Here is a 23,619-nt window from a genome sequence, read left to right on the forward strand (position 1 = left end):
ATGGTATTTCCTATTTATTTCTGAAAAGACCTTGAGACTTTTGTTTTTGGCCATTTGGGAATTAATACTCTGAATCCATTATGACAAACTACAACATAAAAAAAAACACACACATTTGATTAAGCACAAAAAGTTTATTTTTTGAAATGCGTTGCTAATCCAAAAAGGAAGTGTGGAAAAATCCCCAAAAGTAAGAAGTAATGATGATGATGATAAGCTAAATGAAGAGCAATAAAGAGAGTAGAACCTAACCACGGGAAGGAAAATGGAACTGAAACCATTAAGCAGCAAATCAGCATGTATACATAACACACACCTCTTACTTAACTGAGTAATAAACTGAATTCAATTCCAGCTGCAGCCAGTCCCCCCAAGTACTTTCGGAAGTCAGTTTACAATAGTTCCTTGCTCCAAGTACTGCACTTGTAGATTTTCTTCCCATTTTGTTGAACAGGAGACAGCTGTTCCTAGGATTCCCCTTTAATTAAAGGAAATTACTTCCTTTCAACACTTCAGAAAGTAAGTTTTATTTTGTGGATTTGGGATCCTGAAAAATACCAAATACTTAGTAAAACTGGGGGACTGTAGGTTATTCACAAACATGAACTCTGTAGCTGCTGGCATTCCATGGATCCTATCCCAATCAGCTCTACTCAGAATTAAAATCACGGACAAACCCCAAGCCTGCCTGCCAGCCTGAACCGGGTGACAGCTGAAACACTCCTTTCTGTGCAGCAGAAAGGTAGGCAAACGGCGGCGGCTGAGCCAGAGAAACTGCAACCTGCCCCCAGGCTGAGGGGCCAGGGACGCCCCTGCCAGCCAGCAGCGACTCAAGAAAGCGAAAGGACTTCGGAAAAGCGATGACAGAAGACGGGCTCACCCAGGGAAACTCCGCGACTCGCAAGCGCACCCCGCTCCCCCCGCCGCCCCGCGATCCGGCGGCGGGGAGCCCGCCCGCCGAAAGTGAAACCGAGGAAGCGCCACGTCGGAGGCGGGGGTGACATCAGCCCGCCGACGTCCGGCGCCGTCCTTCCGGGGTAAGCGGCGGAGGCGGGGCGGAGGCGGGCTTGGGACTGGCTGAGGCTCCGGTGGGTAGGTGGGCTCAGACCGAGGGGACTACGGGTCGGCGTTGGGCTCAGTGGGCTCGAACAAAGGACGCTCGGGCAGGGACGCGGCGCGGCGCCTCCTGACGGGTAGCTGGGCGGCCGGCCTGCGGCTTCCCGGCCAGCCAGTGCCCTCCCCGCGCGGTCCCAGTCGGCTTCTCCTCGGATCCCCGCGGCCAGCGCCGCGGTGCGGGGCCCGGCGCAGCGGCACCTGCTGCTGAGGGACCCCGCGGCCCGCCCGGGCGCTCGTGATGGGGCTGATCTTCGCCAAACTGTGGAGCCTCTTCTGTAACCAAGGTAAGAAGGATGTAGCTGCCCAACGGCTGGCACCGGAGGAAGTGGGTCAGGCCGCCGAAGGGGACAGCTCGGGAGGCAGGGCTGTCTGTGGACACTAGCCTTCTGAGACGCAGAGAAGTGAGTTAGTCAGTCAAGAAGGTTGGGTAAAAACTCAGTATTTTAGGCTGGGAGTAGATGCTGGAGAGACGTGATGACGGGGAGAAATGGAGAGTCAGAAAAGGGGCATTTGGTCTCCCAAGAGCCAAACCAAGAATTTGGGGATTTTAGTGAAGGAAAGCGGAAAGCACCTAATGATACCCGGAGGCACTTGGAGGGCCTTTTCCGTCTCTAGTTAAGCATCCTAAGTGTCCTGCCCGAGGATAAATGTCTATCCCCAAACCTATCAACTTTTTAAAACTAGTGCTTTGTTTTCTGCCCTGCTCTTCAAGCCCGTGCGCCTTCACGTTCTCTTGTTTCGCCTGCTCACCAGGACTCGGGAATATGTTGTCCTGTAGAGGTTCACGGGTTTCCTGGAAATCTTCATTGCAAACCGATTATTCCTCTCTTCAGTGCTGGAAAACTGAATGCTTTTGGTTCCATGTACTATGTTGCTTGTCCATAACTAGTCTAGAACTGGTTCTGAGACATCTAAAACTTGCAAGACCAAAGGGCCAAGAAGTTGTAAAACCTGTTCTGAGTCAGAGTGAATCAGATGTGATGCCTTCTGAAGAGAGAAAATTTACCCATACAAAAAGGGCCAGCAATAGGTAAAGTTTTAGGCATTCTTTTAACAGAATGTTTTCTCAGTAATTGAAGCCAGTTTAAAAACTCAACTAGTTTCATTTTGCATTTAATGCCCAGGCCTAAAAAAAGGCAGTGTTTTATGGCCAATTTGTTACTGCTAATATGGTGGGGGGGGGGGTTTCCCGGACTTAATAAGTCATGAAGAGAATGAAATGGCTTTAGCTCACTTGTGCCGTAGATTGATAAGAATACTAAAATAGCCTTTTTTCAAGGTTAATAAAGATAGACACACACACATATATTGCCTGCCTTCCTTCCCTGACCACTCTTACCACCCTGACACGCAGTCTCTCTGTCTTTACCATTTTTCTGAGTAACAGTTATCCCTGTCATCGTATAAGCTTATTTGTTTACTTGTCTTTTTCTTTCAATAGAAACTCACTGAGGCATGAACTTTGCCTTACTACCTGTTGTAGCCCCAATACAAAACACTCTCAATTTTTTGTTTTGTTTCTCAACATAAAAATTTTGTGTTGAAGTAACATAGACATTCTTTAAAAAAAAAAAAGCTATATAATGTTAAACTGAAAATGATATATATTAGTCAAATCTCTTTAATGCCTTACCCTTTTTTCCCTAGTATATACTTTGATGTTTCTGGATAATGTGCATATATGGAAATTTTAAACAGTATAATTTGTCTTTTTTAAAAATTGATAAGATCAACATATAATATTATATTTATTTCAGGTGTACTAATTATTTCTTACAGCAGAACAGAAAATACTTTGGCCCTTTTCCCTTATCACCCCTATATAGTATTTTGGCTTAATCCACACTCTGTCTTTTCATTATTGTCACTATAAAGTTTAGTTACTGCTGTGCTGCAGTGTTCCCCTTTTTCCTACACCTTTTTTCCCCTAGAGTAACTAATATTTCATTGCCTTAGTTTTCTTTGTATGTTTGGTTAAGTCATTTCATGCTATACAGAAGCTCTCCTACAAGTTTGTCCACACACCTCCCTGCCTGGTCAGTGTTCCATCCTGCTCCAAATTGGACCTGTGTCCCTCTCTGTGCCTGGTACACAGCTGTTCTGGACATGTCCTTGCTATCCTTCTAGGAATTTCCCTTCCTTTTCTGTTTGATTAGAACTTATGTTTTTCTTGCTTTACTCTTTGATGAAGCACATGCTTCAGACATTTCCTGCAAAGGTTTCCAAAGTGATCATTTTTCTGCAGTTTCAAATACTGAAGATGTTTTGGTCTGTCTTCACTTTTAATTTATAATTGGGCTAGATATAGAATTCTGAGTTGGGAAAATGTTTCTTTCAGAATTTGAAGATGTTGTCGTCCTCCAGCTTCTAGTATTGTTAAGACCAGTATTTTGTGATTTTTTTTTCTTAGTCTTTCTAGTAGATTTTAGAATGTTTCATTTATCCTTGGCGTTTTTAAATTTGAAAGAGTTGTGCCCTGTTATGTAATGTTTTGATTCATTGTGCTAGGCCTTCTGCACCTTTTTAACACAAAGTTGCATTTTTTTCCATTCTAGGAATTTTTTTTTTTCTTTTTTACTATTTAGGATTTCTCCTTTCCTGAGAATCTTGTTGGTCATATGGTACTAAATTGATTGTCAGATATTCTTTTCCATTTTACTTTCACTTTTTAAAAAAAAATAAGTTTCTGGGATATTTCCTTTGTCTTCCAAATCTTTTGAATATTTGGTTCACCTATCTTATTTTTAATTTTTAAATGCTTTTTCTTATTTGCTGTTTTTTTAAAATTCTTGTGGCATTGCTTCATAGTGCTATGTCTTTTAAGTGTCTTAAGTTTTTTTTTTTTTTTTTTCCCCTTCTGTTTCTATTTTTATATTAGCTCTTCACTGGAAACTTTCCTCATAGATCTGTTGGAAATAATTCTGTTGCATGAAAATATACTATGGTTTGTTTCTTCGTTTGCATCATAATAGGTTGTAGTAAGTGAAACTGTTAGATTTTCCATAGTGATTATACCATTTTTGTACTTCGACCAGCAACATTTGACATTTCTAATTGTTCCACATCTCTACCAACATGTGGTGTTGCCAGTATCCTAATGTCAGTCAGTCTGTTGGGTGTGCAGTGGTACCTCACTTTGCTTTCACTTTGCGTTTCTTTGATGACTTTTGGATGTTAAACACTTCTTCATGTACTAATTGGCCATTTGTATATCTTCTTTTGCAGCATGTGCAAATCCTTTCCCCATTTTTTTGTTTTGGATTTTTTTGTTTGTTTTTTGGTCAAAAAGCTATTTATATTTATTTATGTATTCTGGAATGGAGTCTTTTATAAGCTGCATTTTGTGAATATCCCCCTTTTTCTCTACCATGTCTTCCCTATTCAGTGTCTTTTTTATTATTATTATTACTCATTTTTTTAATGGGGATTTTTGCTGAATGGAGTTTTTTGTATGTTTATTTTTTAACATTTTTGAATGAAGATTTTTTTATTTTGGTGAAGCTTTAGCTTTTATGCTTAGGCCCATGAGCCATCTAAAATTATTTTGGGGGTTATGTGGGTAGGGGTTGTGATTTATTAATTTTTTAGAAGAATATCTGCTTGTCCCAGTATAATTTGCTGAAGGTTTTTCTTTCCCAGTGGATTACTTTGGAGTCTGTTGAAACTCAAATGATTTAAAAAAAACTTTTATTGACGTATAGTCAGTTTACAATGTTTTATCAATTTCTGGTGTACAGCATAATATTCTAGTTAGACATAAATGTACATATATTCCTTTTTATTTTTTCATTATAGATTACTGACAAGATATTGAATATACTTCCCCGTGCTATTAAGTAGAGACTTGTGTATGTATTTTATATGTTGTAGACAGTATCCGCAAATCTGGAACTCCCAATTTATCCCTTCCCACCCACATCCTGCCCTGGTAACCATAAGTTTGTTTTCTCTGAGTCTGTTTCTGTTTTGTAAATAAGTTCATTTGTGTCGTTGATTTTTATCTCTAGACTTTGTCGTCTCTTGCAATGACTTCAGGTACATTTTGGAAGTAGTTTCTCCCAATTTTGTTAATCTTTTCAAAGAAGAGATTTTTTCCTCTGTTGTCTCTTCCTAATTCCTGTTGTTTATTTGCTTCCTTCTGCTTACTTTTTGTTTACTTTACTCCCCTCTTCCCATCTTCTTAAGGGTTGGGTGTGTGGCATTGTTTTTGCTTCTTTTTCCTTTCATCTGTAAACATCTTAAAGCTGTAACTGTTCTGTTAATTATTGCTTTAGCTTTATTCCATAGGTTTTAATATATTTCATTTAGTTTGAAACATTAAAAAATTTGATTTCTTCTTTGACCTATGGAATCTTTACAAGTGTTGTTACAGTTTCCAAATATTTGTTTTTGTGATGCAGGGAAAAGTATGTGGGGTGTGAGGAGGGTCCTCGGTTGAGCCCTTGGGACCTGCCTGCCCGGCCGGGGGGGTTCTTGGCTTCAAGCAGGAAAGAATTAAAGAGCGAGCCACAGTTGAGTAAAGATAGATTTGTTTAGAGAGATACATACTGCATAGAGTGTAGGCTGTTCACCAAGAGAAAAGCCACAAGGTGTGTGGGTTGGGTGCTTAGGTTAAAGTAAGAGTAGGTACGCACTCCCTAGACAGTGCGGGCCATCTCTGAAGAGGAGGGAGCCAGAGGGGGCCACAAGGTGCCCTGTTGCCAGTTTTTATGGGCTCCTTAGCTTCATAAGGTAACTGGCTGGAGGACCATCCTAACTACCCTGGGGAAGGGTCTGGGATTCCTGGGAATTTGGCCACTGCCCACTCTTTGACCTTTTACAATTAGCCTTGGAGCTGTCTTGGCGCCTGTGGGCATGTTATTCATGTTATTCATGCTGATATATTACAGTGAGGATATAATGAAGCTCAAGGTCTACTAGAAGCCAAATCTCCCACCATCTTGAGACTCAAGGCCTAATGGGAATTGAACTTATGCCATTTTGGTGTTAATTGCTGTCATTCCTTGAATGGCTGTGCCCTGCCCTCTTCCCTCCTGTCTCAGTCAGAAGCATGCTCTGTAAGCTTTCCTTTTTTTTTTTTTTTTTTTACAAATTTATTGGGACTTTCATAGTTCATCAAAATAGTCTGTTTGGTATATGTACCATTTGCACTTGAACATGTATTCTGTATGCAATGTTCTATAAATGTTTGTTTAAGGTGTTAATTTTGTTTATATATTTTATATCTTAATGTGTATCTCTTCTAGAGAGCATATGTTGGGATCTTGTTTATTTTATCTAGGGTGAAATTCTCTTTTAATTGGAATGTTGACCCAATTTATTGATGTGGTTGGATTTATGATATGGTTAGATGTTAAGGAATGTTGTTTTATCATTTGTTTTCTGTTTGTCCCATCTGTTTTATTTTGTTATTACTCTGTTCCTCTTTTCCCACTTTCTTTTGGGTTAACTTTTTTTTTTTTTTTTGAAGAATTCTATTTTAATTTATATTTTGCCTTTTTTAAAAATTCCATTTTGCATCATTTTGATGGTCCTTCTAGGCAACATACATTCTTACCTTTTTGCAGTCTAAGGCTACTAGGGGTTAATAATGTAACGCTTGGAAGTTTTAAGAATCTTTAAACTATATATGGAGTTGTACTCTCCCCTCCTCTAGTCCTTTATACAGGTTACATGTTTGTATTGTGTCTATGTGTGTTGTAAGTTGCACAATACAGTGTTATAATTTTTGCCGTAGACAATCACGTTCTTTAAAGAGAGTAAATTTTTCTTATATTTACCCACGTTACTATTTTTCATGTTTTGAATTTCCATCTTGTATAATTGCCCTTCAAGCTGAAAAACTACCATTTTTATAGTGTGGTTTTATCTGAAAACGTCTATTTTGCCTTTATTCCTGAAGTATATCTTTGCTGAAAATAGCAGCTTCCCCCCCTCCCCAACTTCACAGGCCTGTAATTTCTATATCTATAAAATCTGCCAAGTGGGCCAGGTCAGTAGTTCTGTGCATTTTTGGAGACCTGGGTTCCTTAGACTTGCTGTATAGGTGGTGCCTTTGTTGATGAAGAGGTGGAGGTGGGAGGGAAGGAGCAGAGCTCAAGTTCTGTGGTCTGTTCCAAGCCATGATATTTTATGATTCTATAATAAGTATAATATAGGGCAGGATTACTTGTTTTTTGGTTTTTAAAATAGCTTTTCTCTTTCTTCCTTTCTTTCCTTATCTTTCTTTCTCTCTCCCTTTCTTTTTCTCTCTCCCTCTCCCTCTCAAGAGGCTGACTTGCTTGGCACCTCCTCATTGCTGTCTAGGCCTTCAGGTCTCAGACTGTAGCGTCATCTCAGACATTTTACTGCCTACCCCCTTGCAATAATGCAAACTGATTTTCTGTATGTGCGATATTCCAGTTTGGAGTCCGTGGATTTGTCAGAGGGCATTTCTGTTTGTTTAGTTAAGAGTCATTCACATACTCTGTTATGTATAGCTTGTTCTCATCACATGACAGTCTTAGCGCAGACATCATGTATCTAGAAGGTAGCAATCCCTATTGCATGATATTTTGGGGAATTTCTTATATCTTAAAAGTTGGTCGTTTCATCACACATTTTAACGATATCCAATTTTCACGTGATTAAATAAATGTTAACGTATTATTTCACAGTAACACTGTGAAGTATTTAACTGCCAGTTAACTGCCAGCATTTAGTGCTTCTCTAATACTTTTCACATGTTAGTCTATATACATTATTTGGTATTCTGTACTAAAATTTCAAAATGAGTGTAGTTAAAAAAGGGGTCAGTAAGGGGATAAACTTTTTTTCTTTGATTTTTTTCTTTCACTTAATTTTTTAAAATTCCTTTTTCATCATTTTTCTTTCTTCTTTTTGGTGGGGGAAGGTAATTAGGTTTGTTTATTTTTAGAGGAGGTACTGGGGATTGAACCCAGGACCTCCTACATGCTAAGCATGTGCTCTACCACTGAGCTATACCCTCCCCCTTCATTCATTTTTCTTGATAGCCATTTTACCCGTATTTGTCTACACATGTGCTTACTTGATTTTCTTTTGAAGCTTCATCCTGTATAATCTTTATTCCTTGCTTACAAAAATATATGAGCCAGCTTTTAAGGAAATCCAGGAGAATAAACACCACAGCCAAGCCTGTAGAGAAACTTCTGTGCAAACACTTGGTCAAAATTAAACAAAAGCTCTGTGATTGGACCTTTTCCTTCATTTAATATAAACAAACATGCTTTGTGTCTGGCTCTGGAGGTGCATCCATGAGTAACACTGGAAATACTCTTCTCAGACCTTTGCTGGGAGGAGAGGTGCAGCTTGGTCTCCGGGAAGAGATTTCTAGTGAAATAAGATGTCCAAAGTGACCACGTGAGAACTTGTCTGTGAATTATGGCCCCTTTTTTTCACTGATGCGTATTGACACTTTAGGGTAGGAATATCAGCTAATACTTGATGAGATGTATAGTCAGAATTTTGACATTCTTCAGAGGTTAACAAGAGCAGCAGGGTTCTGCTGTGAAATGTGTCAGAACATTCACCACAAATCAGCTGGTTGTGTGAAGGTTTATGTGACTTCCTTACATACCCTGTTGAGGTTCACTGGTCACTTTCTAAGCATTCTGCCCTGGGGAGGAGGAATCTTCAAAATATTCTTTATAGATAGGTTCAAATCTAGAAAAGAATGTGTCTGGACTGTTCTAAGGAGGTTTCAGAACATCTCCCACTTAACAGACTAATTAGACAGGTGTTAAAAATCCTTAAGAATGAAGTGGCTTGTTTTTAGTGCACAGCAGCAGAACGGAGGAGGGAACTGAAGAGATTTCTTGTTTTTATTTTCTTTTGTAATTGCTTATTTATCCATAAATTAATGGAAGGAATGAAAACTGGTTGAAATTACGTGCCTGTTATTGACAGGGAAAACTTCAGTTTTATGCTCTCAGTTGGATTTTTTTTTTTTTAAGTGAAAAAAAAATCTTGGTACATGTAAGGGAAAACATCCAGGTGTTTGGATTTAAAAACCTGATAAAAAGCTACTTTGATTGGTAGAGGGCAAACAGGTGTGTAAAACATTTTATTCCTTTGTACTTAACATTTTAAGTCCTTAATATCTTGGCTTTTCCTCCCAAACTCAGTATAAGTGATGCAATCCTCTTGTGCTTCTCTATCTCCCACATTCTTTTATTTATAAGAGATGGAAAAGAATATCATACTAGATTGTCTCACTTAAGGCAGGTAGCCTTGACATCATAAAGCTCTCTTTCCGTATATTAATCCAGGCATAAATATCCAGTGAATGATTCTCATTAGAGAGCTAACTAATAATCATTGTTGAAAGCACATAATTGAAGTATGCAGCAGTGTTAAATGTTTATGGTTTGCTTTCTCTTTGTAGAACACAAAGTAATCATAGTGGGACTGGATAATGCAGGGAAAACCACCATTCTTTATCAATTGTAAGTATGTGGGTTTAATTAAGGTTTTTGTTATTTTAGTTATTGGAGCTAATTTTGTATAATTAGAATGAGATACCATTATAATGGGAAAACTTAAGACACGTGGTTTTGTCTTCTACCAGACACAAAATTTATTAAAAAGTGAATAGGGTAAACTGTTGTATGTTTGCTACAGCCTTCAAAAACATGTCTTTTTCCAGCCTTGAAAGAAAGAATTAATATTAAACTAAAACTAAGTGAAGCACACATTCTTGTGCTGGAATGAAGAGATAAAGTGCATTTCACTTAGGTCTTCCCACTCTGAGGTGCATGTGGCTAGACAGATACCTATCTAGGAAGTTACTGCTACTCTGCTGCCTAATAGCTCTGGAATTTTTAAACATTTCCAGACTTGGCAATTCACCAGAAATGAAGATCGCCCCTGAAAATAACTGCTTTAGCAGCTTGCAAGTAGGAAGAGGCTTGAGCCTTTTAGAGAAACACTTTAATACTTTAAGGAAATTTTAACAGGCCATCAATCCCCTTGTCAGATGACCTCCCATTATCTTTGGTTCCAAAGAAATGATCCTTGTTAAGCAATGGAAATGAATCTGTGTCCCTACGTTGTAACGAATAGTTACTAAATGCAGCGCACCATTGTGTGGCTCTTAACCTCTCCGCACTGCATCTTAAGTGTAGCAGCTGAGAGTTCTTTCACGTAAGCAGTTCTTATGTATTTTCAGCTATTTTGCTAAAAAGCTACCAACTTCTGGCTTGTTGTTTCAGAGTTTAATAACCACTTTTTTTTTTTTAACATTCATTCATTGGCCATGATGTATTTTAATATGACTTAACCTTTAGACATCACATCACATTTCAGAAACCTGCCATCACTGTTGAAGTAATTTTGCCCATAGCTTCAAAATATATATGTACATATATATAAAACCCAAGAGAGAGTTATAAGCTTTTTCCACCAGAGTATTGATGTGTTATAGGTAAATATGTATTTGTTGAATTAATTAATTAGTGTAGCTTCACTGGTGATTCTGATAATACATGTGATAGGAGCATCAGCATTCCAATCCGTACATTTTCATTTGCCCAAGGTCTTTTTAAGACTGCAGTTTTGGTTAATAGGCATGCACTAATTTTTATGCCTCAGCTGGGTCTGTTTTCTCACATAAAAAGTCTTCAGAATTATAGACAGCCTACTGTGCAACGGTGACTACTTTGCAAGTTGATGACAGTCACCTGGAAACCTTCTCTTTCAGGATGGGCCATTGGTTCTGCTCTAGCTGGTAACAGGGCACGGGGGCTACTGGAATTTTGGCCACAGAAGTGCAACTTGGCTACACAGTTGCCTCCTATCCAGATCAAGCCTGTAGTTTACTCCATTGAAAGAACGAAAAAAACAGCCTTCCTTCGGGATTTGTTCTCTGTCTAGGTGTTTGCACAAATGTTCTCCAGGGTTCCATTTCTGTTGCTAGTGATTACCATCACTGATGCAAGTAAGGAAGGTTGATTCATATAAAAGTACAGGGAAAATGTGCTTCAGGTTCTCGGGATTGACAAGAGCTTTTATGGTGTCTGTCTTTTAACAGCTTAATGAATGAAGTGGTTCATACATCTCCAACCATAGGAAGCAATGTTGAAGAAATAGTCGTGAAGAACACTCATTTTCTCATGTGGGATATTGGTGGTCAGGAGTCCCTGCGGTCATCGTGGAACACGTATTACACAAACACCGAGGTACGCTACAGTTACTTCTGAATTTGAATGAAAACAGCCAAGGGGTAAACCCAGAGAACAGACTGGACATAAGGCATAGCGACATCTGCCTTTCAATAAGATTCTCTTTTGTGAGGAATGTGAGGTCCTCAAGTAGAAGAGAAGGGCAGGCGGGAGGAGTAACGGGGGCTGTCGTCAGTGGAGTGCTTCCTGTAGTCAGGCTTGCTCTCGGTGGCCCCTCAGGGTGATACTGTTGGAGCTCCATTGTTGGAGAAATCGGACAGTAGAATAAACTATGTAACCTTTCCCAGCTTTATAAGAGGCCCTGGTTAGGGGAGGAATAAAATATTATAAGTGTAATTTAATACAGGATTTTTAAGTAATATGAAACTGAGCATTCACAATTTTGGGAGTATTATGTTTTAATTGAAAAGCAAATGGATATGCAGGCCAGCCCCTCCCAGTGTTCTCTTGTCATTTATTTTATTTTCCCAGTTCACAGTCAACCTGGACAACAAATCTGGAATATCTTCTACTTTTGTTTTTATTTCTTAGAGGCAGGATTTTTTTGTTTGTTTGTTTTAAACTGTGCAGTGTGATTGAGAGAGGTTTGTCCCTAGGAATACTAATGCACATTTGGGTTTATAATTTTTCTTTGTGAAGAGGTACACAAAATTAATTATTTTTTCTAAATGGAAGCCTCTTAAAACTTGAGTGTTTTTTGAGGGGTGGGAGTGCAGAGGAGGTGGACTACTGATGCAAGGAATTTTGAGTGAATCAATTGCCTTTTAAAAAAGACCCATGTATTCCTCTAGGTTTATATTGTAATAGCATATGTGTGTGTGCATATATAGTCCAGTGCAGTGTACGAGTGGTCACACCAAGATAGCGTGTCATAGATGTTCAGCAGATGTGGGAGCACTTAATTTTTTTTTTTTTTAATTTGCAGGGAAGATAAGTTGGGAAGCTAATATTTATGGTTATAGGTTAGCTTAATATATCTTTCTGCAGTAAAATAACATTCCAAAATAAAAATTTGTTAGAGAGAAGGAAAGAACAACATTGCAGCATAGCTGTTGGAATGTTTTCAAAGCAGGCAGTTAGCTCCAAGTGTGAAAAGGACATTTATCTTTGGTGAATAGGTAGAAGTTGGTTCTGGCTGATCCACGTATATTTATAGCATTACTAAGTGGTAGTTTTTGAAATTGCTGGAACTTTAGAAGACTTTGCATGGATCCAGAAAGAGGTACATTATTACTGATGCCATTTGCATGAAATGTTCTTTAAATAAACCATTTCTACAAAAGTATAGAAATTACTACAAAGAACCTTTGGCCTCTGATGTAAGCCCACCAGCATAGCACAAGGCGCTGGCAGTTAGACTCTTGTAGGGCTCTCATCTGTGTGGTGTCTCTCCCATCGCCTTGTTCACCCTTGTCTTGCTTCTTCAATTCTTTACATGGAGGGACCATTCAAAAGCTGAAATGTCTCCATTTTAATACAGCGAGTCAAAGTTGTTGATTAATTCCTGACTGCTTTCCTCTCATTAATTTATAGTTACCTCCCCATAAGAAAGTTTGCCATGTTTCTTACATTTATCCTTTCTATTTTCTTATCTTTTATCATTCTCAGCCCTTTCTCAGTTTATAGTCAGGTTCCTATAGTTGTCTCTTTCCCTACTTTTAAAGCCATCTAATAATCTGATTCTACCCTTCCTGTCTCGATTTCTTTTACATCACTTCTCTTCTGTAACTCTTCAAACCACTTCATCTCACTTCTTAGTTTTTTCTTCTGCATAAGATGTTCCATTTAGGGGCCCTTTCTCACTTTATCTTCTTATTTTTCTTATCAAAGATACATTATTTTTAATGTATTACCTTCACCTTTTTTCATGCACACCGTTACCAATAGCTTTCTTCTATTCTCCTTGCACTCTTTAATTTCACCTGCATCTTTAGTATGTTATTAACACCCAAGTATATTTCTACTTAGCACATTTTTCTTGCCCTTTTATTGTTGATATTGTCATGTAAAAATGTCTTATTTGTTAGTTTTTTTTTAAATGTGTTTCTTTTTTTTCTTTGAAACCAGCCTCTTTCTAAGAGGCAGGAGACTGTCTTAAACATAATTATCGATTGCTTGAATGAGTACAGAGTACTTTTAAATTTTAGTGAAAGTTACTTAAATTACTGTGACTTTCTTTTTAAAAACTACTTTTTATTACCTGCATTTTAAAATAAATCTTAGTACATATTAGGGTATGTTATACATTCAAGCATCACCATTTGAAAATAAACTTGGGCATGGTTTTTATTTGTTGAATTATGAGTTATTTTTCTTATTAACATTTGGATTTTGCTGCTTGATGTGATTCAGTATAAAGTAAGCTCCTGATGATGAAAACGCAGTAGGCCATTTTATAGTGATGATGATGCCATCACAGAAAGTACTTCTAGCACTTAGAGTAGTTTTGCAGAGCACCTCACATCCCCTTCAATTTCTTTTCTTTCTTTTTTTTTTTTTCACTTCTAGTTCATCATTCTTGTGGTCGATAGCATTGACAGAGAACGACTAGCTATTACAAAAGAAGAATTATACAGAATGTTGGCTCATGAGGTAAATTTTGAAAGTAAACATAAAATAAATGGAGTAAGGTATCCATATACAGGTTTTGCTTTTTTACAATGATTAATGTCCTCTGCTGTCAGTTATTTTATTGTTAACAATGTTTCATATATTAAATTGATGAAAGCTTTGAAGTCAGAAATTTTAGTGCTTTATTAAACTTAATAAAGCCTACCACATTAATTTGGAGATTAATACCATTATTGAAAATATTTTTCAAACTACTTAGCCATACCTTAAAAAGTCTGATAAATTGAGGCAAGAAAGAGGAAAATTTAAGTGTTTTTCCCTCTAGAGTTTATTAAAGCTGAAAATTCCTTAGTGAATAACTTGGGATCATTTTTTGAAACAGTTCTTATATACAAAGGACTTAGATAATAAAATACATTCATGTACCCACCAGTCAACATAAGATACTAAATCTTAGACCTCTCCAATCTGATTTCCTTCCCTTGTCTTCAGAGAATTCTAAAAGAATTCTCCCATCCTAAAGGTAGTGATCATTACTCCTGTGTGTATTTTTATACTTTTATTATACTTTTATAATTTTATTAGTTTTTTTTATATACCTATCAGTTCTATAGAATAGAATATTCCATGTTGATAAAACAACTTTATATGGTGGTATTGTGTGTGTATTTGTGTGTGTGTAATCTTTCTGTAACTTGGTTTAGGGGTTTTTTTGCACAACACTGTGATTTATCTATGTTAGTACATACAGCTTTAGTTCATTCCTTTTAACAACTACATAGTATTCCACTGTATGAATATACCACATTTGATCTATTCTATTAATGAGCATTTACGTTATTTCTAATATTTTGGTAGTATAAACAGTGCTGCAGTGAGCATTAATCAGTGAGCTTAGGTTATACAAAGATTAGTAAGTATTGCCCAACCCCTCCTCTAGTACAGTCCTTTAAATTTTGGAGAAATTCTGTAGTAGTTGGCAGTGTGTACTGTATTTGCCCATTGGAATATTGCTCATATAGTTATAAGTCATTATTTCAGATTCAGGTTTACTTTTAGTTTGACGCATTTGGTGCAGCAATAGAAAAATAATTTTTAATTATCTAGCTTATATAAGTTTATCTGTCTTTGTTAGAGTGAATCATTAAGTCATGGTGATTTGAGGTCATTTATATTTATTTCAATCAAACTTTTAAATTGTAGTACCTGATCATTTTAAAGTAGAGAGGTTTCATTATAATTGTTCAGTAGGGCGTGTTTTTACCCTCCTGCTTCATTAGTTTATTTGAATTGTAATAGTTCAGATATTAGAAATATTTCATGTTGATTGCAGGATTTACAGAAGGCTGCCGTCCTTATCTTTGCCAATAAACAGGATATGAAAGGGTGTATGACAGCAGCCGAAATCTCTAAATACCTCACCCTGAGTTCAATTAAGGACCACCCCTGGCACATTCAGTCCTGCTGTGCTTTAACAGGAGAAGGGTAAGTGCTCATCACTCTGAGGGGAGGTTTGGCTCCTTTCTAATTCTTTCAGCTTTTGGGGGGCCAGCATGTTTTCTTTGAATTCTGTCCCATTTTTGTTCTTAATTAAAGGTGGCTTTCATTGTGTTTAGGCTTACAAGGTTGGAATAATTATAGTCAATTACTATTGTTAAATTAGAATTCACCAAAGTTGACAAGTTTTTGTAACTTTTAATATAAATAGAATGTTTTACCAAAAAAGGGCAAGAACAAACTTCTGAATTAAGTTTTCACAATCCAGGTTTTTAGTCATTGTTCATGTCTTACTTTTATCATTTACTAACTGGGAGAAGACCGTACTGTTGCCTGAACTAAAAAGGAAGCCTCAAAGAAATGTCATATTTTCTGCAGGGGCCTAATTAAGCATGAGCTCCCAGCTTTCCACAAGACGTCTCCTTTATTATCAGGAGTCATTTTGGGAGGCATACTTCCAAACAACAAACTTTTGAAATAAATGCCATTCCAATATATTTTTCTTTCCTTGCAAATTTGAGTTTGGACATAGTAGGCTAGGGAGAACCCAGTGGGTTATATATGGGCTACCCACTTTATTTCCAGGAACTTATTTATCCTCAGATCCAGCTGACCTTCTCATTTCTCTTATTAGAAAAAGTTTGTAATATATCTACATGTAGAATTTTTTGACCTGTACTTTTAAGACTAGGCTGTAAGCACTCTATTCTTTAGCATTCAGGAGGGTAAGGTGAAGTTTCTGCTGTCTTCCTATAGTGGTTTCAGTTTTGGTTCATCTTAAAGTCGGGGGAAGGGGGGTCTAGTTACAATCTTAATGGCGAAACTGCCAGAGCTGTATCTTTAGGTGAGACTAAAGCAATTTCCCACATTACTTAACTGATTAGGGTCATTTTGTTGGTGTGAATTTTCCACTTAAAAAAGGCTATTTAGTATAATATTAGTTGAATGTTGTCACTCCAGTGTGTGAATAATTATTGTAGTACCAACTTTTGAGTAAGACTTAAAAATAAGTATGCATTCAATTTTCAAGTATAAAGTTTTTCATTTTGAAACTCCTTTTGTCTTTTGTCTCAGGTTATGCCAAGGTCTAGAGTGGATGACGTCCCGGATCGGTGTGAGATAACTTTTTGGCTTGAAAGAGATCTACTCTATTTATTCTGTGACATGAACATTTTTGCCTAGTACCTTTGGCTGCTGAGGAAGCAGCATGTTTAATTTATAACAACACAAACCTCTATGAGCAACACTTGAATCAAGTGCAGCTGAACTGGAACAGAAAAGATTTTTTTCTTAACTTTTTTTTAATGCACTAATCTTCAATTGGATGAACATAATGTATACCTGTTTTCAGCAACAGAATTCCTCTGACTGCTTATTCTAATTATTCAACAACTGCCTTGTAAGAAATGTTTGTCACATGTTTAATGTTTTCTGGATTGTAATAACTTTCATAACCAATTTCTTTCATTTCTTGGCCACCCCATCCCCCCACCAGATAATTACTGGTTTGACAGAGTAGTGGTGGAAATCATCAGATACTGCTTGCAGACTTACCCAGCACTAAAAACACTGGCTCCCTCTCTAAGCCACTTATCTTTTGGACAGAACTTATTATAGAGAAAGAAATCTGCCTAGAAGATGTATGTAAGGACAATGAAACATCACGAAAACTGCCTTTAAGTGAGTTAACTTCCCCCATATTACAAGTCATGGAGTAATTTTAAGTTGCTGTTAGCATGGAAATTAAGTAGAGTATTTATCTAAAATTAAGTTCACTTTTCTGCCTACAACACAGGATCGGTTTTGGTCAAAACTAATCAAGGTAAAATATTTATTTCAAAGGCCAACTTTGATGGTAAATATTCTGAATAAATGTAATATTTTAAGCACGTCACATTATTCAGTGCGTACGTAACTGTCGGAGGTTATGAGTACATACCAGCACTAAAAGTAAAACAAGGCACTGGGAATATATTTTACTATCAGTTACAAACAACCTTGTTCCATTTGCAGTGGGCACCACATCTGCTTTGGATAGTAACTAAAGCAGAAGTATGAACAGTTCATTTTATTTCTTAACGTTGGAAATTGTGTCTGTAATAGCATTTCTACCACCAGCAGTATATTACTTAAAAAACAATATGGCTTTCCTTAAATACGTTTGAGGTTGTAGTGTGATTGGCTTACGTGTCTGCCATTTGTCATGTTCTAAATCTTTTGCTGGATTATATGGAAACAGCTGAATTTCATCGTAGCTTTGAGAATTTTACTGTAATTCTTAAGGTTAATATACTAATATACTAAGGTTAATTCTTAAGGTTAAAAAATAGTTAATGAAAAACTCATAATCTATCAAAAGTGTGTTTATTGGGTAACATTAAAACATTTTCAAGGCAGTTGTCTAATACAAACAGTAATTGAGCAGTGCACACCTAAAGAGGGGGGACCAGTATTGTGATTGTGATCCTCTTTATTTCAAATGTGTGATTTTGCCATGATGAAAGGGATAAAACACATATGTAGAAAATAATTAATACCTTATTTTTGCAGTACTTTTCCTTCATTTGGGTTAAAAACAGGATTCAGTGTTCATAAGAATATCAATACCTATTCAAAAGTGAAAAATTTTTTTGTTGAAGTTGGTTTCAGTTTTGCTGTTTTCAGTTATACTTGATTTATTATATTTAGTCTAATTAGTTGGGTGTGGGAGCATTTTTCTGATTTCTATTCGGTGGTAGCATACCCTAGAACTGAAAAATGATCAGAAGAAAGCTTTCTGGGCTTTGGGAACTTTTTATTCATTAACCTTGTTTTGAACCTTTTTCTGTGTGATTCTATACCAGGTAGAGGATACATTTTGTTTTTAATGTAACCTATAGTCAAGAACATGAGAGAAAAGCAGACATAATATGGATGCTCTGTGGTGTGTATGTGGTGGTGGGGATAGGAGGAATTATGAAAGCACCATTTACCTAAAGCACACTTTGCCAGAACTTCTATCTTGGTTGTAGAGTTTAGCCATGAATACTGAAGATAATTCTCTTTAATTCTGTCCTGAGAAAAAGCATTATTTAATACTCCTGTATGTGTTCTTAACTATAAAGTTTGTATCTAATGAAAATGGCTGGTTCAATTCTTTCATCAAGTTACATTTTTTTTGGTTTTTTGTTTTTACCACATCAGCATTATATTGAAAGTGTTATTTTGTCAAACTACTAGTATAGACTCGGGTTTTCTATTTAATTTTGAACATACAATTTATTTTCTAAATCCTTTTTAAAGGTTACTTGGTTGGTTTTGGATTAGAAATGATTTATGTTAGCTGTGTGTTAAAGATGAAATCAGCATTCAGCTAGGTTTTGTGCCAACAGTTGGGAACAGTTCAATTAGGAAATTCACGTAAGCCTTTTTTAAGTGTGAAGTTCTCATTAGACGTTTCCTCTTACAGTAATAGGAAAACTGATTACCCTTTACTCCAAGAGAATGTTTTGACCCAAGCACATACCTAACACTAAAGCATTGATTCTGACATTCATTGAAAGTCAACCAACTATAAGATAATTGTCTGATTAAAAATGTAAATTTGTCATTAGTGCCTTCATTCGTATTTTGAGATAAGTTCTCAATTTTGTATTATACCTGTTCTTTAGAATCAGATCAGCAGCTAATTAATGAAACAGTTCAAATTTCACCCTACCCATCAGTCCCTCAGTTGCCTAGCCAAGTTTCTAGTCAGTGGTGAAAAGCAGGGGACCCACCCACGTTACTTTTGAGAGATTATTCTACATTTTGTTTTTAATTTGAGGATGAAGAAGCTAAATTCTAATGTTCTTTTGTATAACTGAAATGTAACTGCTACCCTTGTAAGTTCACATGTGGCATTTTTCTTGATTTTGAGGATGTTGCATTCTTCATATTTAAACCTTTCTTATTGAAGCCCATTTAAGAGCTCTTTTAGAATTAACAAGCCCTTTTATATGGGAACATACTAAGTATTTTGTATTGCTAGTGTAATTTAATTTCTTAAAATCTGAAATAATATACCTATAATCTAATAACTGATGGTTAAATACATAATTTTTGCTTTTAGTTTCTGTTAGTATGCTTAAAGGTATATTTTTATTCTATATGCATTAGAGGAATGATAACAGATTGAAATTTCATTGTTAAAAATCATTTTTAAATGGGCACCACTCCTGTAGCCATTTTGATTACACATAAATTAACTTTCATTATCTATAGCATAAAGAAAATAATTATTTTCCTATAGAAACTGAGTGATATAGGCAGTTCTGTTAACTATTCTCTGAAGACTTATGGGGAATCACAAAGCAAAGGAAATTTTGAAACAATAAAAGCTTTATTTTTTGAAAAATCTTTTTGATGTAGTATCTTAGGACAAATTGTAAATGGAATTGTCTCTGACTAGCATTCTTAATTCTTAACTATGTAAACAATATCAGTAGAAGAAAATGTACTGATATTATGCCTAGAATAGATGAATTCCATTGACATTTGTCTTTGAAGACCACTTTCTGAGTCTAACTTTTCATCTGTGGCTTTGGATCCAAAACATTTCATATCTAGTGCAATTCTAAAGGATCTTCTGTATTTTGTTGGGGTAAAGTCACTCGAAGATACAGCATGACTTGTATCTAGTAGAATATTGTGTGTTGTGCTCGCTGTCTGAAGAAGTGAGTTTGAATCTTAATTTAGCCATTACCTGCTTGACCTTAGACAATTACTGTTGTTCATGACCTTCCTACTGTTTTTCCCTGTACCAAGGAACTTTAACTAGAGCACCAACATGATTTTGTTTTTTGTTTTTTGGGTTTTTTGTTTTTTTTTTTGGTTTGGTTTGGTTTGGTTTTTAAATCCTGAATCTTTATACCCTATTAGAAACTGAAAAAGTAAAACAAAAACTAGGGAAAGACATGTAATATGAAATTAAATGTATTCTTTTCTATTATTTGATTCCCAGCCCACTATCATGTCATTTAGTGTATGAATACAGTCAAATAAAACTATCAGCTAGTCACTGTAACTCCACTTAAATTGAGCTATAATTTAATGACAGTGCAAAAGAGAAAGTAAGCCATATTGCTAAGGGGATAATATTAAGCTGCTTATAAAACACCAGTGTGTGTTGAGAATACTCTCTTCTAGAAAGTATCTTGCTTGATTTCCTGGCTTTTTCTAATTGAATGGAAATGGTTAAGTTTGTTCAGTTTTTTGGCTTTAGAGACGACCCCAAACTTCAGTTCTGTTTGACTTCCCAGTATTGAAAGGCTAGTATACAGCCAGGATGTCAATGTTTTACAAATGTCTGTATAAATCTGAAGGTAGTTATATTCAGGGTTAGTTTTTTCAGTACTGTCTCATCCTTATTAATTTATGCTTACTGTGAAGACTGAAATCTAAAAGTCAACTTCCCAAAAAGGTTTTTTTTCCCCCAAAAAAGTATTTTTTAACAGTTCCAGGTGACCAGAGCTACACAGAGGACCAATTAAAAAAACAATTTTTTTTTTCAGCTACTTCATTTTAAAGTTAGAGTAGAAAAAAAGACACTTTCACAGATGTAAAGTCAGTTTTAAATGTATATAGTCTAGTGTAATGTATAAGAAATGTTAACTTGAAGATTTAGAGGCATACCTCAAAACAAAAAACTTTATAGTAAAGATGACCATGAGGTAAAAAATCTTCAGTAGAATATTTGAATAAAAACAATGAATTGTGCCCATTCAAGGCACTTAAGATTACTAGAAAATTCAGTCTTATTGTAGAACCAGATGACCTATGTTATTTTCAACGTGGCCAAAGAACTGAAGACTGATTAGGTTTCTAGAATTTGGGGGTGTTAGTCACAGAGAGGCACCTTTTGCATTGTTCTAAAACCAATAATCTACTTTTTCTCATAGACATGGGTAAATAAAATGTGCTGTTTATATTTTTTGGAATAGAAAACAAAGTTCTAGCAGAATGGAAATGTTCTCTTTCATGAACTTTAGTTAAAACGTTACCTCATTTTTCAGTTCATAAGGTGCTTTACTCCAGTTTTTGAAATGTAGCACCATCCCATAAAAACCCCCTTCACCTAAACTATTAGTAATATGCAAAATTCCCAACTAAGGGATAGCGTTCCTTGGAGATTTTGTTCTCTTTTACTCGTTTACCACCAGCAGGGCTAATGTGGTGCAGCTGATCCACGTACTGTCTTCATTAGCACAAGGGCAAGCGCTCAGTCAACAGTTAATTAAAATCAAATAAGGGAAAGGAAAAACCCTAAAATTTGATTGATTGATTTATACTGTGAATCTATTGCCATCAGTGTTGGTAAGATATCAAATGACTATCAGTTGACGCTGGTTATGTACAATTTGTTTGCATATTTTGGCCCTATTCATAAGCAACTGTAATCATTTTAATCTTCTTGCATTTTCCTTCAGGAAATTCAGGGACTCTGCAGTCCCTGTTTGGTTCTCTTGGAGTAAACTGTTCAGTGTAGTTACGAAAACTTCATTTTTAATTTTTAAAATGTTTAGCTGCTATCTCATTAAAAGTGTGAAATAAAATGATGGTTATGACTTTTTTCCAATTATGCAATAGTTATAAACCTTACCCTGTTCATCTATTGTACAGAGCATGGTTTAAAAAAACTAAAACTAAAACTAAAAGCAGTTACAGCTTTGCTCTTGGCATTTGTTCTAATCAGAATATAATGATTATAATCACACATCACCATTGTAACATAAATTGGTGCTTTAGAGCATTAAAGGAGAAACAGCAGGCCCTGTATATTTCTCTCCTCAGAATGTAAAACTACATTAAAGTGTCTGTATTTATATGTATGTTCATTTCTTAAGGTTTAAATACAAACTGTTGTTAATCCATCAAGCTACAGGCTTTCTGCAAATGCTGTAACAGTATCTTAGCTAATGAGCTTGGCCAAATGAAGATGGTATTAAAGCCAGAATTATGAATTGGATCTCTCTGGGGGCCCCCAGTATTGTACAGAGGAAAAAAAATTTCTTTCGTACCATGAACTGTGCTTCTTAATCCCACTCAAGCAACTGAGATGTGTGCTACTGGTCCAATATATAAAGCATTAATAAAACCCTAAGAGCAAACAAATTACTTAATGCATTCACATCATTGCTTCTTGAAAACGGTTCAAAGTGTGTTCTTCTAATGGTGGGGTTGTTGAAAAGACATGATTTAAATTTTTAATAGCTTTATTACTGTCATGAAATGCTTCTATATGTTAAACTTACGTTGCTGGTACTCATGATTTTTTATTTCTGCGATTGTGCTGTAATGAGTTGCTCGCATGCCTACTTACCCAAGTGAAAGGATGCTGTTTGCTCTGGAATGTTCATTTTTTAGACAGGTTTTGTCTCATTTGCAATCATGGTGCAATACAGTGTAACATTCATTTGTTTTCAGTCAACAGTTTTATTTTTGTCATAATAAATAATTACTTTTCCAATACGATGTGGGCCTAGTGGTTTTGTTTGTTTGTTTGTTTGTTTTTAAGATAAAATTTGTTTTAACAGTCTTGTTACAAGTGATAAAAACCTCTAAGCTAACAGAGAGGAATTTTATTATTGAGTGAGGTGGTAGGCATTCATGGAGCCCAAGGTCGGGGACACCACTGGATTTCTGGAACAGCCTGGGAGTGAGACCCAGGAATGCTCAGGAGAAACGAGGACCTCATCTTTCTCCTACTTATCTCTTCTTTCTCAGTCTCCTACTAGATTGTTATTTTCTGTTCCCTAGTCCTATGGCAGATAATGTCCAGGTTTACTAGCTCCTTTGTACAAGGGAGAAGTCAGGTTATCATAGGCTTTGAGCCACAATTCCATGTTCCCCAGGTGGCTGTTCATTTGCCCACATTGGATCAGTTACTCTTTCTGGTCCAAATACCTGTGGCCTAGCAGAAGGTACACCTGCCAGAGGGGGAGAAGCCTGAATGGCAGGAAGGCTATTCTTTTAGGTGTGTATGTTACAATGGAATATATACGGCCTTTGTCCCCTGGTCCTCAAGCCCTTGGAATTTCCTGAATGATAGGAGTGTCTTGTGTTATTCATAAGGTACCCCTTTTGACCTTATGCTAATGAGGTAACAGGGTGGGGCCCCTAGGCAGCCTCAGGATGAGGCTGGTGACCTGAAAGACCAAGTGATTGGAGGGTTGGAGCTTTCAGCCCACCCACCAACCTCTGGGAAGGGAAAGTGGGG

At 36.5% G+C, this 23,619-nt stretch overlaps 1 protein-coding gene across 4 annotated transcripts; it reads left to right on the forward strand.

Moving 5' to 3' along the window:
* Positions 1–751: 751 nt before the first annotated feature.
* On the forward strand, positions 752–22,874 carry ARL5B (ADP ribosylation factor like GTPase 5B). 4 transcript variants are annotated; one of them, XM_032474129.1, is made up of 6 exons: positions 752–1,400; positions 9,521–9,581; positions 11,165–11,312; positions 13,824–13,907; positions 15,220–15,371; positions 16,458–22,874. In XM_032474129.1, exons 1-6 carry the CDS (start codon positions 1,355–1,357, stop codon positions 16,504–16,506), a joined length of 540 nt encoding a protein of 179 aa, XP_032330020.1. In that variant the 5' UTR covers positions 752–1,354; the 3' UTR covers positions 16,507–22,874. The 4 variants fall into 4 exon arrangements, with proteins under 4 accessions (XP_032330020.1, XP_032330021.1, XP_032330022.1 ...); XM_032474130.1 differs by having other exon boundaries at positions 15,262–15,371; XM_032474131.1 differs by lacking the exon at positions 13,824–13,907.
* The last annotated feature ends 745 nt before the right edge of the window (positions 22,875–23,619 follow it).

The sequence above is a fragment of the Camelus ferus genome, chromosome 35 (genome assembly GCF_009834535.1).
Source record: "Camelus ferus isolate YT-003-E chromosome 35, BCGSAC_Cfer_1.0, whole genome shotgun sequence".
Classification (NCBI taxonomy): Eukaryota; Metazoa; Chordata; class Mammalia; order Artiodactyla; family Camelidae; genus Camelus; species Camelus ferus.